General features: G+C 36.2%; 1 protein-coding gene across 1 annotated transcript in view; it reads left to right on the top strand.

Annotated features, from left to right (window-relative positions):
- The window catches only part of LOC113991287 (coiled-coil domain-containing protein 171-like), a gene marked incomplete at its 5' end in the record, with an annotated part of 120,384 nt that extends 106,428 nt beyond the window's left edge, over window positions 1-13,956 (top strand). Inside the window, one exon of the mRNA XM_039387246.1 lies at window positions 13,425-13,956. Within this exon, the coding sequence (XP_039243180.1) occupies window positions 13,425-13,570 (146 nt within the window). The remainder of the gene's footprint in view (window positions 1-13,424) is intronic.
- Between the last annotated feature and the right edge of the window lie 1,951 nt (window positions 13,957-15,907).

The raw sequence follows: 15,907 nt of genomic DNA on the forward strand, positions 1-15,907 counted from the left end.
CTGACAGGTCCACAAGGAAAATTTCTCAATTATTGAGATGGTCACAGACATGAAAGTATGGAGATATCAGATGGGCAAAAATAGAAAACACTATTCATAGGAGTTAATAAGCTTGAAGTCTCTATAAGATTGAATCCACTAAAGAGTAATATCTCCCAGAAATTATGTTTTTACTGAAATATTTGCATTTCTTACCTGATTTTAAGCAGTTGGGCATCACTTGCCAACCTTACTGCATAGCCAAGGAATGCAGATACCCCAACGCAAATGCTTACCTGGTCATGTGATGTTGCTTACACAAGTAATAGTTGTAACCAAAGAGTATAAATCATGTAGTTTAAAATAATAATAATATGAAACTGATATTATAAATCACATTATGTAACTTAAGGCAAGGTGTTCAAAACCAGTTACAGTAATCCAACATCACATTTGCTATTTTGTAAAGAATACTTCCTTCTCTATGCAAAAATTTCTTGATACTCAATATTCTAGGTATGTGAACTTTAAACTTGTCAGACTGTTGTAACATATTTGGAAATTACAGTAATTTGATTGAAATGTTGCCTATAAGGCAAAAGGCTCAGTTAATAGAATCCACATGTAATTAAAGTGCAGAACCAAATGTAATCAGACCTCAGTGACTGGTGCCTTCATATTGATAGTTTTACAGTGGCCTCTGGGGTTGAAAGTTTATGTTAAAGTTACTAATGTAGCTATGCTTCAGAAAAAGAGCAAGACAGTTTAGCTGTTGTAAGAGGTATGACAATGTCCCAAAGTGAGAGTCACACAACAAAAGTAGTTGATAGTCTGAATTTTAGGGGTGTCTTCCACTTGACAGGTGGAAGAAGCACAAGACTGCTGGAGTGTACTAGTCAGAGAATTGCATTCTGCAGCAGCACTGCTAAGTAAACATTCTCATATGGGGGATCTTGCTGTGAGCAAGTAATGGTGTATTTTTTTAATAATATAGTTACTTGATTTGTGTGAATTCATGTTTGAATCATCTGAAAGTTATAGACAAAACACTATGTACCAAGCCACAAAAGAAGTTTTAAAAAAATTTCCTGAACTTAAAAAAAAAAAAAAATATTTTCTCTGGACAGTTTAAGACTCGACATCCTGTGTTAGAGTTCTCTAATCATCACCAGCACAATTTACAATCAGAACACACAGAGAGCCAGTTCAGACCAGCTCATCTGTTGACTTTGGCAGAAGCCCTTAATCTCACTGTGTGCAGCTGCCACTTGAGAGCTGGGGACTCGGCAGAGAGCCGAAGGAGGGTGGGATGCAGAGTTGGTCAAGGCATGAACACATAGGCCTGCTTCATTTCAACAGCCATACACTGCTTTTTTTTATACTCTTTTCATTTTACAGCCTTTTTTTTTCTAACCTGAAATTAAATGAGGACCTCTCATGATCCACTGTGCTCCAGGCATAAGAAATTGTAATGTATGGCTTCCAGAAACTGTCCCGTCAAAATGTGCTTCTGATTAGGTGGCTTAATTACAGCTGTGAAAACAATGTTGATTTAGGCCTCAAGATTCCAGTGCATGTCAGCCATTATTAGCTAGCCTTGGACTGAAGCCACCATTTTAAAACTCTGTACCACTAAAGTCACACACTGCCTGACAACTTTTTATTTAGGCAGAAATGTTGCCAGAAGCAACACATTTTATGCAAAATATTTTTCGTTGCGCAAATTTCAAATGTGACACTGTTGATGCACATAAAATTGGTTGTTATGAGTGGACCTCACCAAGTCCAAAACCTAACTTTTGCAAAAAAACCCCCACCCCAACATCTCTCCCCCACCATTTCAAATAGTTTTTATAAAGTTTGACTGACATAATGCTTAATTTTAATTCCTTTAATTCAGTTTTATTCCGAATCCAGCATGTTGGTTTAACCATCCAATTTTATTGCATCTAAATTTTCCTGACAGTTTCATTTGCTGTTGGGAAATAAAATTGCCATTTTTGCAACATGGGAAATAATGGCTAGTTTCAAAACCAATATGTTTGAAACTTCCTTTGCCTGAAGCAGGTTAAGGCACACAGTCAATTTACTTTAGGGGGAAAAAAGCTCATTAAATAGTTTTTAATATTTTAATATAATTTAAGTAACTGCTTTCACAATGGGAAGGCTTATTAGGCCCATGTATTTACACCTGCAGAGGGGTAAATGTTTGGGTAATTAGGTGGTTTCCAATAATTCAGTTTTTCAATTGCAGGGTTAATGCTGTAAACACTGTAAATGGACACAATGAGTTTGCTACATTTAAACATTACATTTCCACTTGTACTGTTTTACTTTTCAGTGCTTAAGAAAGACAGTTAGGTGAGGTTGGTTTGGTTTTTTCGTTGGATTTTGTTTTATTTTGGTTTGTTTTTTTTCTTTGTTTGATCTGTTCTTCGAGTCTCCTTAATGACATGAGTTGGCTAAGGAATATGAGTGAATGTGTGTGGGTGTTAACTCTGGGCAGAGGTCGGTACTTTGGAAAAACAAGATCCACTTTCTCACTTCACAGTTGCCATGAAATTCCAAACGTCCATGCTGTGTGGTTTAATGGAAACCATGAAGTTCCTAAATGACTGCAGGTTTGTTCCAATGTTAAGCGCAAAACAAATCTTTCAAGTCATTGGCTAAGTCCAAAAAAAGAGGGGTCATTTTTTTCAGGAAGGTAATCTCCTTTCCTTTTTTTTTTCCCCTTCGTGGTTTGCATTTCTATGGCATTAAAAATATGTTTCTAGTAAGGTACTGGAACTACCAGCTCACAAACAAGGGTCCTCAGTTCCCAGGACTGAAAACAAGACATTTGGAACCTAAAGCTGTATTCACCTCTTATCCTAAATGCAGGCCAGTGCAACAATTATACCTCCAGGAGAAACTAATTGGAAATGGATTTAGAGAAACTAAAGATTTGGATAAGGAGGCAAGTCTAAAGTATAGGTTTAAGTTTGTCCTGTAACAAATCATCATGCATTCATTCTCTGCCTGCAGAAGATTAGCAGAGAGCAAGGCAGTTGAATGCCTACACTTTATTTTATTCAGTTTTTGAAGGAGAAATACTGGAACAAGCCAGTTTTCTGTTTTCTTTGCAAAATGGTATGTAGGGTTTCCTGAAAGTGAATGTTTCAGAAAGGCCCCAGTTGCCGTGGAGGGCAACTGTGAGTTGGGAGACAGCCATGTGATGCCATTTTCCTTATTAAGACACCTTTGCAGTGGTAATATGCAATGAGGTTTTTTCACCTGCTGCGTACATTTGCTTTGTTTGCCACACACCCCTGTTTCTTTTGCCTTCTTTCCACACCTGCCAAAGGGACATTTCCAGCACATCAAATTAAAAGAAATTTTTGTACATTATTACACATATTGTTAATGCTGCAGTAGAAATAAAAGTATTGGGAGTGCTAGACAGGCTATTATTTTGAGAACTGGGTATTACAGACCAGGACATTTAACCCTGCAAAAAAGTTTTTACAAAAGAACAGAGCCAAGGACACAATTTTACTGGCTTTATAAAAGAAAAGGAATATTCTCTACAAAGGCAGACAAATTCACTTCTTTCCAGACTCAAGGACTTTTACTCAGGCCAGAAGGTGCTTCCTTCTCCCTTTTGAAGAAGTTATTTCAAGAAAGAGAGCCGGGAAGCTTCTATTATTCCCTGCTAAACTGTGGGTTAAACATAAAGGGAACGTCTGTTTGTTCTGTGACTCTGAATATGCTGAGAAATTTTTGGAGGGGATTAAAGCATGTGCCTGAATGAGTCTAGCTCAGATACTTAAATGGCGAATGAATCCATGCAATCCAGTCTGTCATCTTCCTGATATTTTCTTGACATTTTAAATTTAGATCCTACAAGGTATACTGTTGTGAATAAATATTTTCTTGTTTTGACAGCTGTTTGGTTTTGTTTCAAACTAAGTATGTAAAGCATTTTTTATAAGGAGAAAATTCAGTGCTGATCTTTAGGCATTAACTTTGATAAACAGTGCAAGATATGTAGATGCAACCTGTGGATTCAGGATGACAGATGGAAAGATTTTTGTTGTCTTTTGTGTTGTTTCTTGTTTACTTTATACCACAGTTTGTTTACTACAGGGTAACAAACGACAAGAGTTTGATCTAGGGCAGTGTTGCAGGAGTCTGCCTCCTTCTCACCTAGCCTGCATCTATGTACAGCATATGCCCCTACTTATAATGTAGGATGGATAATGTTACATGCACCCATTAAAAAAACCAACAAACCCACACTTTAATTTTGTACAGCAAAATCTCGTGTTTAAAAGTTAATGTTTCCCTCTGGATGGCAGAAAGACAATCATAGCCCCAGCACGAGAACGTTCGGTGCCAGCTAGCTGGCAAACTTCCCTCCACAGGAGACAACTGTCTCTGATGCTCCATCTCCTCTTAGTCTCTGTTTCTGGGGCACAGACTGTGGTAAGGTCATGGCAGCACAAGGCTGGGTATTGTCTCCATCCTAAGTCCACAGTAGACTTCTCTGCTGAGAACTACTCTACTCAGAACTAACATCACTAGTCCACGCGGAGGAGGGTGGATCCTTCTGAGGTCAAAGGGAGGTAGTGAGAACATTAAAGAAGGGTAGCTGCAGACCACAGCAGTCTATTTTATTTTGTACCTTTCTAGAACTTATGAAATCAGATTGTTTTTCTGGTGGTTTACTCATGCTCTCTTCCCTTGCCTTCTCATATAATTGTGCATATTTCCAAGTTTTTCAACTGTGAAAAACCTTTGCGTTCATTTCTGTGACATTTTTGCAGTAATGTGTTTTTTGTTGAAATACACGTGTCTACCTGCTTCCATTTTCTTGCATTTTGTATTTAAGTATGAAAGTTAATGTGAGATATGACAAAAACCCAAACCTTTTAAATATACTAGAGAGTATGACTTGTGGAGATAAAAAGACAGGAAATTCAGAGTTAGTGCATGAAGCATAATATTTCTTAATTCATAATATTATTCCTGTAATGTTGACATGATTTAAGGGCATACAGTCAGCAAGTTGCATCTTACTGTGTCTTTTTATTGGGTTTTACGTATTTAAGACAGACTGATACTTACCCAGCATTTGTTTATTTATTTATTTGGTTTTGTGTCTAAACTATGTATAAAAACTTTTCATGGAATTCTGTGAAACCAACATGTAGTGAAGGCATAGTTTTTGTAGTTGATCTTAGTAGGGACCTATTTTCTGCAGTGACTGGGCTCTGCGAAGCAGCTTGGCCTGTTGAATAAATTAGTCATTGAATGGATTTTAAAAATGTGAAATGAATACTCAGTAGGGTAAAGAGCTTCACTGTCAGCCTAAAGGATGTTATTATGATAATAATCTTGATTATTCAAATAACGCTTGTTTTCTTCAGTTTGTGTAATAGTTCAGTTAAAGAAAGGGATTTAGAAAGAAATGTGTTTCTTAAACTATAATTTTTCTTCTCCCTTTTACAAGAATTTGGGGGTTTTGTTGACTCTTTTCAGAAATGCCAGGTTTTGGAAACGAAGGATCCTTTTATTTGTTGACAGTCAATTCACCCTTGCTTTTGTATTTGTAATGGAAGGAAGGGTAACTTTGCAATGCACAATATGATAAAATTTACTGAAAATATGGGCAAGAATAGTGTGGTTAATCACCAGCAGTGTTTCCTTGCTACATGTGATGATATAAGGAAAGCAGTGACATTATGATGATGCAATGGTTCCATTTCATCCTTTTCAGATGGTGTAACTTCTTCAATTCCTAAAAGAATTCCTCTTTTTAGAGAGGCAGCTATAGAGCTTTTAAAGTCATGTTACTCTAAGACACCACACTTTTGGACCTGAGTCTCAATTGAAATTGGCCCATAAACCCATAGTTTACTCAGTAAATGTCGCCATAAAGCGACCATTGCAAGACTGGCCTCTCTTAAATTTGTATGTTCACCAGTACTTTGAAAGCCTTTTGCCCTATCTAGGTGTTGCAGGTGATTTGACACATACAGCCTCTGAAGGCCAGAACCCCAATAATGAAATAGTTCGCTAATTTTTCAGCTTTTGTTGAGTATTGAGGGCCTCCTTTGATCACAGAAGCTTGTATGGTGGTTATATGCTTATGGTCAGGGACTTTCAAGACTTGTGTGACGTCAAGTTTCCTTTCACATGGTCTGTTAAATCTGTTGTACTCTTTTGGGAGTCTGAGGATGTACTGTAACTTAACCAGGACTTTGCAAAGCTTCTTGACACTTGAAGTCCTCCATTTTAATTTTAATTTGTGTATGTCAAAACATCCTATTGCCTTAGGTATTTCTAGTTTAATTTAATAACTTAGTGAAGTTTACTACACTTTAAATAAGAGATTTTTTAAAAGAATGAAATCTAATCAGGAGCTCTGAGTGAAGGAATTTAATTAATAATTCTAGAATGTACAAGGCATGCCAAATTATTGAAACATCCCTGTTTTCTTTTTTTTTAGAAAACTCAAATTTTTTTTAAGTTGTGTTACACCTTTCTTGCTTTGCAAACCAAAAAGCTTAAAAAATCTATCTCCAAGCCTTCTCCTATGTTCTTCATGACTCTTCTGATAAAAATTTTACGTGCCTGATGAAAGTTTGGAGTATTGTATGTGTTGGTGGTTTCAGTATTTTGAGCCAGTTTTTTTATTTGTTTGTTTGTAGTGTTATATATGGTGGTAATGGTGTCTTTTTTTGTTTAGTTGGGGGTTTTTATTGTTTTTAACTCTGTGCTTTCAGAACACACATTTGGCATATATATATATATGAAAGGATGAAATTCAATTAGGATTTTTTTACTGTTTATTCACATAATATATGATTGGTATGCAGGAAGTATTAGTTTCCTTTGTCTAGTGGACTCACTCAAACTGCAAATTCAGCCTCACAGAAAGTGATGATCTAGATCTGAGCTAACAGCAGTTCTTAGAGGCTGTGCTCAGGAATCTAGGAAGTATAAAAAGTTCTGTTGAAGTAATTATTATATTTTTTAATTTATTTTTAGTCTGAAGTATAGTTGTATATATAAATTCAGCCAAACCCAATAGAGACAGTAAACCTAGCTCACCCACACTCAAGTTGTTTATAACTGATAAGCTTGATTCCTTGCCCAGTTAGTGTAATTTGGATCTTGCATTTATGAAAGACCTATATGTTAGCCATCAACTGAAATTTAGCCTAAAATATTTTTTCTAGGCTATTCAGATATCAACTGATACTTATAAGCACTACTGCTGGAAAGCCAACTGTTTTCCCTGACCATTACTGTTACAAAATTACCCTTTAGAACTCTCTTGAAGACAGAACTGCTTCAGATGTTGCATGTAATCTGTGGGAGAGGGAGTAATTCCCTCCTGAAATTACTTCAACTAAGTTTTACTGGGGATTAAAGTCCTTGCCTTAGATAAGAAAAAAAAGTTAGAAAACTATCCTAAACTATAGGGAGCCAGATATACCTCTTCCTGTTGAATCTTTCCATAATCTAATTTACAGGGGAGTGGGATGGAGCCCTTATCAGGATTTTGGCTGGGAGGTAGCAGCCTACACATCTACAGTGTGCACATCTACAAATCTGGGCTATCCAGAAAATGTACATGCCTTGGCCAGTGCTAAAAGGGTGGAACCCTTAGTTCTCCTAATACCTTGATGATTTTAATAATAAAACTTCATTTTGAGAAAATTAAATTTTCATTAGTAGTAGTTCACTTCTAAACATGTGGAATAGGTCAGACATTTTTTGTACTATCATTAGAGGATCTTTTTACTACTACTACTACTACTACTACTACTTGGTTTAATACAGTTATTTAGATTAACTGAGACTTAGATTAGCCTGTAGGCTAATGCAAGTGCAGGTGTTCTTACTCAAAATGCAAGTGTTTATATTTTTGATAACAGATTCCAATCAGTCTGTTTTTCAAATAGGTGCAGATAGGTTGCATAAACTATGTCTATATCCATTTTATGCTCCTAAGTCCATTGTCTCTGAAGAGCTAACATTAATCTGCTCTCTGTTAGGGGCTGGGAAAAGCTGTCAGTTCTTGAAATCAGCGTTTCCCTTGTCACTTCCTGATTATGGACAGCACTAGATTATATTCTCTCAACCCAATGAACCAAAATAACTTTTTGTTCACCTGCAAGTTTTTGGGGAGATCTGCAATAATGTTCACTTCATTTTAACTCTGAGAAATACCATTTTTCTGCGTGGAATCTGAGTGAAGTGTTCACTACATTTTTTTTTCATTGCTGCAAAACTACCATTTTTGAATCAGCAGCCTCTTCCAGAGGTGTACAAGCTCTCAAGGTGGCTTGCTGCTTTTCACCACCTTTCATAAAGATAAGTTGGTTCTATGTCCTTGCCATAAATTCCTGGCAAGAGAGGTGTCTGCTTCACATTGCAATCAGTGTATTTCCTTTTTGTTTTCCTTTCGTCATGCTTTGGGCTTCTCTTGAGCTTCCACTTTTTACAACCTGAATGTCTGCTTCTTTTTGTGAAAATCAGATTTCTTCTGTGGAAAGAAATGCTCTTTGAAAGATTTTTGAAGAGAACTGCAAGGGGACTTGTCCCCATAGGTAAATACGCTGCGAAAGCAAATAGATTACGTAACCTATCTGAGCAGCAAAACAGAATGTGAAAGAGCTTTGTGGATAGTCTTTTGTGTCCTGCCTCGTTGGAATTGTGTAGTTGAAACCCATAAGGCCACCAGAAGGCATTTGCTATAGTGGCTCTCCTAATTTCAGTGTCCAGAATCCAGTGTTCAATTCAGACTGTTCCACTCTCTTTAGCAAAGATTGCTTGAGCTTCATCAGTACTTATTACCTACATACTGAATTTTTAAGGATCTTTTCTGATGAACTCTATGGATTTAATACAGATATACTTGAGAGAAGTAGTGAGCAAATTGGAGTATTCTCAAGGCACCTGTCTGCAAAGTAACAGAGAGTTTCATGTTCTTGTTTCTATATAAGCTATCAGGAGAATCTTAAAATGTTGATTTCCATTTTTTAATAGTTCATTTGTTTTTTTAGCTACATAGATTCATATTTCTGAATATTATTCCTCAAAAATTGCATATTTGGCAGAAACGCATGGCAAAAATTCATCTTCTGAATGTGTAAAGATTTTTTAATACAAGAAAGCTGAATCATAAAGACACTTGTGTTGTTTCTAGACTTCCCTCCTTTATGTTGTTAAATTATTGGAAAAAAATCTTTTTCCCCTCATTCCCCCTGAATCAAATTGCTGATGCAGTATATTTTTGTTAATTGTAAAGTGATTGAAGTATTTTACTGAATCAGCGTAATTTCATTTCTTGCCAAAATGTTTACGATTATTAGTACTAGGATTCGGCATTAAAAGTAGTCTTGGTAAAAGGTATGTAAACGTGCCACTGGCAAAGATCTGCTGTCCTTGTCCCACTTAACAGCAAAATGCCTAAATTGTAGTGCGAGAGTTCATCGCAAACAGACACAAAGCAAGGTAGCTTAGCATTTTGCTGTGCATGAGCTGTTAGAGGGCAACGCAGACACCGTGCACCTTGACCACCTATTATGAAGCTTTTTGCTGCAATGTCAAGCGAAAGCGAGTTAATTGGGTGAAGCTGTAGAGCATGTTAGGGGCATGGTAAAGGGTTGCTGTCTGACAGCTGAATGGCAGCAGAAGCTAGTGAAGTGTGGCTGAGAGACAGAGACCTGTCACAAAGTTCATGTGGACTGTAGCACAGTTGGGGAGATGAAATGTGGTTCTGTCTCACTTTCTCCCTCATTGCATTCAAGCACCTTAAGATTTCACAGTGTATGTGTCAACCCTTGTTCTCTAAGCTGTTTTCTCCTAACACTTCTGCATTCAAATGATTGGACAGAAGATGCTAATGTTTGGCAAAATGAATGTAAATATACTTTTTTCCTTTTTCTGCTAGAGCAGCAGTATACTTGCAACTCAGATGAAACTTTGAAGGCTTACATCAGATAGTCACACTGTTTAGGAATTTGGCTGATGGCTGAATACATTTCTCAAGAGAATATGAAGTTTGACACATTAACTGGTTGGATAGGGACTATTTTCCCACCAGCACTGGCAAAATAAAGGGCAGTGGGGGGGACTACTTCATGAGCTGGTGCCTTAGTATGGTGTCATGAGTTTTTTAGTCTCTGGTTGTACTCCTCTTCTCCCCTTCCTGCTAGAAAGAAACTAAGAGCTGAAAGGGAACATGAGAGAGAGAGAGGCTTATCTGAGGCAATGAAAAGCTGTGGGAAAACTCACATAATAGGAAAGCCTTTCTTGGAAGCAAGAGAAGCATCAGTTAAAGACAGCAACAATCTTACACACTGCTGCAAAACATGGAGTGCTGTCACAATAGTAAGTGTACAGTGTACCTTTCCATGTTGTTTGCAGCATGCAGCACAAAATAAAGCAATAATCATTTGGGTTATCTACTCAGGTTCAAAATAAATAAATAAAAGTTTGCTTCCATTCTTAGACAAGTGGAAAGACAGTGGTAGGTGGCATGGGCAAAAAGTACAAAAGATTTGGAAATTCTTATTGAAATCAAAACAAACTGATCATTTTACCATGTAAAAAAGAGCACTACATTGTTTGTGTAATAGTTTGCTATTATTAGTGTAGTGCAGAGAATTTGATCTGAAAATGGGGGACTTCCTTGTATATTCCAGTGAAATATCTGGTACAAAGACTTACTGTATAGGCTGTGTATGGACTTTGGCCAATATATTTAAAAAGCATCAGAATAAACTGTGGTTTAGAAAGTAATTATTCCATAATATAGACTAACTTTTCATATTTTGGTCTTTGGGAAAATGTGTTTTATAAAGTCAGGCTTTTGAAAAATGCACATAGGACATGACTAATTACTTTCAAAACATAAATATTTTGAAAGCTTATTTTTGCTAAGCATATATGTCCTAAATATCTGTTTACCTAGTGAAGTGTTACAGTTCAGATTGAATCATGTACACCTTATCTGGTAAATAAAAGTGCTGTGCTAAAGATTTGCCTGAACAGACACTTTATTTAAGATACATAATTCCTCTTTCAAAAATTACGTAAATGCATAGTTATATGATGGATTAATATCAGAGCTGTGGCATAGTCATTTGAGTTTGTCAATTTAATACATGTTTTACAAAGATGCCTAAGTACAATAATGTTTAAAGAGGTCTATTGGGGAAACTATAACTGCTTTTAAAATTCCTGTGTGAAGGTATGTGTTCAAACAATGAGTGTTATAACAGTTCGGAGTATTTTTTCTTCTAACCTATAAAATTGTATTTTCTTATTCATCATGAGGGCATATAATGAGATTGGATCAAAATAGTTCTTATGAGAAGCAGCCAAGATTTTTTTTTTACATCAATCACATTGCTATTAGATCTGATTTTGCTTCTACTCAATGACTAGCATTTTGCTCTTTGTAAGAAGTACAGCAGAGGATCTGGATAACTAAACCAGAGCTTTTTTTTCCCTAACAGTGAAGCTTTTACTATAACATACTCTATTGACTTGCTGCCAATCAGTAAGTTTCATACGGTTTTTTTGCAACTCTCAAAGGAAATCTGATTTCTTATCTCCGTATTGGGATTTTGATACCATATTCTTAAAAAATCCCCTCACTACAGCTTGAAAAAGAGTAATATGAGAATGTAGTCAAAACACGTGATTTTTTACTCTTTGTGGCATGCTGTTTAATTGAGGTGTTGAAAGCAATACAAACCAATACGTTTAAATTTGTCTTCAATATTTGTTATCCAGGGTGAGACCTGTTTGCAGCTTATATCTTTTTAATTTCATTTTTTTTACATGCAGAAATATTTTTAGAACATCACAAGTTACTTGCATATTTCAATATTCTAATAATTAAAAAAATTAATTATTCTTACTTTAGAGAGGATTTTGTCCATGTGGCCAGCTGATTAAAGTGTACAAATAACAAACTGTTAATTGGTGTGATAGCCTTCACAGATCTCATTTCACGTCTGCTGGTACAAATGCAGTAAATCTCATTTGTGCTTTGGTTCTCACGCTGCAGAAAGTCAAGCCCGGAAGGACTGAAAAGAGTGTTACAGATCTTAGTTGCTCATCCTGCTGGTTCTCTCATCCTCATTACCTCTATCATTTAGAAAAACCCAAGGCACTACCTCATTTTAACTATCTACTCGAAACAGTCATCTACATTTGCTACTGTATGGGTTCTTAATGAAGGTCTAACATAACTATTTGTTTACAGTAGCTGCAATATAGCTAGTGGTGAATCAGGAAATCAAAAGAGTCCATATCAAAGAGAACTGTTGAGGTAGGTGTTAGAGGCAACAACTGATTTTTCTCCAGCAATAGTAACAGAGGAAAGAGGAATCTTTAAATGTATGATTGAGACTGGATTTGGTGAAATATGAATATACACACACCCTTCAGCCTCTCTCTGGATATCTTTGTGTACTGTAATCCTTGTGTCTGTATATGTGTGTTTCTGCCTCTGTGTATGTGCATCTGTGTTTATATATGCATGTATACTCTTCCTTAAATGCTGACTGTTTTAAACCTCAAATATAACTGTCATTCAGTATGTTAACTTTTTTCGCCATCATTACACTTTGCAATGTTTTCACGTTTTATGACCTGATGAAATGATTGTTATTTTCACAACTATACAGTGCATTGGTGAAGGGCAGAAGAGCAATATGGCATCGTGTTTTCTTAAGTTTGGTTAAGGGAATATAGAATGCCTTCCTTTAGAATTTTTTTTTCTTAATTATTAATGCTGATATACTGATATTATCCATAATCTTTCGAAGTAGGATGCCTAATATTTTGGTGCTGGAAGCTCTTCAGTGTTGAATTTTAACTAGTCTAACCTTTATATCTGTTTGACTGAATGTTGAGACTCATTGAAATATGAATCATGTTCCCATCAACTTACAGTCAGTGAATATTCTCTGACCATCATCTAACAGGCTAACATTTGAGGAGTATGAAGTGTTTGATTTCAATTGATGGTAAAGTATATTTAAAAGTAACTTAATACCTTCCGTGGTTAGCATGGTGTGTTTCTAATAACAGTGACAGGGAGACTGTAGAATAAGCTTGTTTATTTGATTAAAAAAAACACCTGGAAATTATAATGGAGGGATATAAAAGTTCTCTGTAAGTATTTGTAGCACTTCAAATAAAGAAGGCTATTGTCTTCTAACACTAGTGCAGAATACTTGAGATAATGTCCTTTGTTTCTTTTTATTAAAGATAACTGTAGGTGGTCAGGTACCATGTATTTTAAATAAGTGTTTAAAACAAGAAGCAAACACTTGCAGATACTTCATATACATACCTTTGTGAAAGGTATTTAACAGTAAATGTATATTCTCCTTTTTTTGTTGTTGTTTTTTATTCTTCATTTTTTATTCCAGGAAACAAGAGGGAGTTCAGACCTCAATGTGGGTCCAAGCGAGAAATTCAGTCTGATCAGAGTTCTGTCCCAGATTTTTTGGCATTGCAAGCTGAACCTGACATAACCTACAGTGTTACGCAGAACAGAGACAGTTCTCTGTCTTAAATCTGTTTCTTAAGCCTGGAATCACATCCAATCCCAGAAGAACAATGGAAAATGGATTTTCAGATTCTTAGTATCAATAGTCTTTTAGAAGGGAAAAATTGTATTAATGTAAAATCATGCAATTAAAGTGTAATTTTGTTGTTACCTTTGAATTGTAATTAACTGTATGTATTTTTTAATATAAATTTTACATTTCTATGAAAATGTGCACTTGTATGTTCACATTTCTGTGCTTTTCATTTTTTGCATACTGGAGCAGTTATTGTTTAAACTTTTATATATTGCGGTTGTTCATTTTTTATGTAGTATATTTTTAAATGTTAAAGAATGACACATTTTGGGTAATTTTCCTCAGACTTAAAAAAAAAAATAAATCAATAAGCCATTTTAGTCTCTATCTATCAAAGTTGTTTCATACTTGTCTATTTTAAAGCAGGACTGCAATACTTTAATAGGATTGAGAGAGCTATTTGAAATGTATGCCAATGATTCCTGTCATTTCATGGCAGCCCTGCCATGGTTCACTGAGCCCCCTCTTTTCTCTTGTCAGCTCAACTGAAGACAAGCATTTAGTTGCAAACTTTAAGCAGGTTGTGCAAAACAGAAATGATGTGACTGCTTCTCTTCCTGCACAATAATGTCACTGCTGGTCAATGTGAGAAGGTCAGGTTGCTCCTTGTAAAGCTACATGATACCACTTGCCTATTTGAACAAGTTAAGTTAACCACTGAATCTGGTCCCTGCAGGCACTGAAAACTCACCCTTTCATCAAGTGTGCATTTCATAAGAAAGAAGAACAATTGTGGAGGGAGGATTTCTGATGATATGTTTATATACTTTATAAGGACAGTTCCCAAACCAGTGTTGCAGTTAATATATTTAGTTTAAACTGAAAGACTTTAAAGTAATGGCTGTTTTGACCTTCAAATAGACTCCTTTTTTGTTGTTGTTGGTAGGACCCAAGAGTGACGCCCATCTTTGATGCTGACAGAATTTAAAACAAGGCCATTGCCCTGCATTTTCTGCCTTGTAGCACACAAAAGTAAAATTTTATGTCAGGCCGAGATGTCGGGGAGCTGACAAGATGCCCCAGTGACATTTCAGCTGGAAAGAGCAAGTGTCTTGCAACCAAGTGGTCAAATATCAAATAATAGGTCAAGCAGGAAGGAGCTGAGTTCTAACCACAAAGAGGTTTCTGTTAACTTACTTGACAAGCTTTTGGGTGCTTTGTGGCTTGACAAAGTGATGTTCTGTTGAGTATCACTAGACAGACTGTTCTTTATCACCTTCAGAAGATCAGACATTGACATTGATTAAACTCTTTAACCCTTAAAGGTTAAATCCTAGCAGTTTCATCATTGTGTATGAAGAACAAAAGAAATTTTGAAATATACCATTTGTTTTCGTATTAATCACAGAACTCCCTGGTGCTATTAACTTTTGATGTGCTATGTAGTTTTTGACAAAAAGATTGAATGCAAAAATCTATGTAATAGATTGTTTCTCATTATGGGCCAGTGATACATTAGAAAAATAATATTATGCATTATGGAACCTATAATTTCTTCTAATATGTCAAATGTACGATTTGATTTTTAAAGCCTCAGGACTACTACTGAAATTCCATTTTGGATGGAAAACAATATTTGCATAAATTATATACCACTTAAAATGAACAAATCTTCCAACTACCCTTGTTTTCAAGTACCCTAGAATCATAGAGTATCCTGAGTTGGAAGGGACCCACAAGGATCATCAAGTCCAACTCCTAGCCCTGCACAGGACCATCCCCAGGAGTCACACCATGTGCCTGAGACTATTGTCCAGATGCTTGAACTCTGTCAGGCTTGGTGCTGTGACCACTTCCCTGGGGAGCCTGTTCCAGCACCCAACCACTCTCTTTTCCTAATATCCAACCTAAACCTCCCCTGACACAATTTCAGGCCATTCCCTGGGGTCCTATCACTGGTCACCACAGAAAAGAGATCAGTGCCTGCCCCTCCTCTTCCTCTCAGAAGGAAGTTGTGACTGCAATGAGGGCTCCTCAGTTTCCTCTTCTCCAGGCTGAACAAACCAAACCGCTCCTAATATGGCTTCAAATTTACAACAGAAGAACTTTATTCAAAGAGTTTTCAGATATTCTCTTACTGTGCAAATCCGTTGCTCACAGCCATGATGTGCCTGTATATATGTATATTAATACAGAGCCATGCAATACCAGATAATAAATCCTGTAGAACTCTTAAGTGTGAGAGTTGGCTAATAGAGGCATAACATTTCTTTATGGTGGTATATTTAATCTTGAATAATGAAGAAAGTTTTTGTTTCCCTCCAAGT

This window comes from Pipra filicauda, unplaced genomic scaffold, assembly GCF_003945595.2.
Source record: "Pipra filicauda isolate LSUMZ 115617 unplaced genomic scaffold, ASM394559v2 scaffold546_size326836_pilon, whole genome shotgun sequence".
In the NCBI taxonomy this organism is placed as follows: Eukaryota; Metazoa; Chordata; class Aves; order Passeriformes; family Pipridae; genus Pipra; species Pipra filicauda.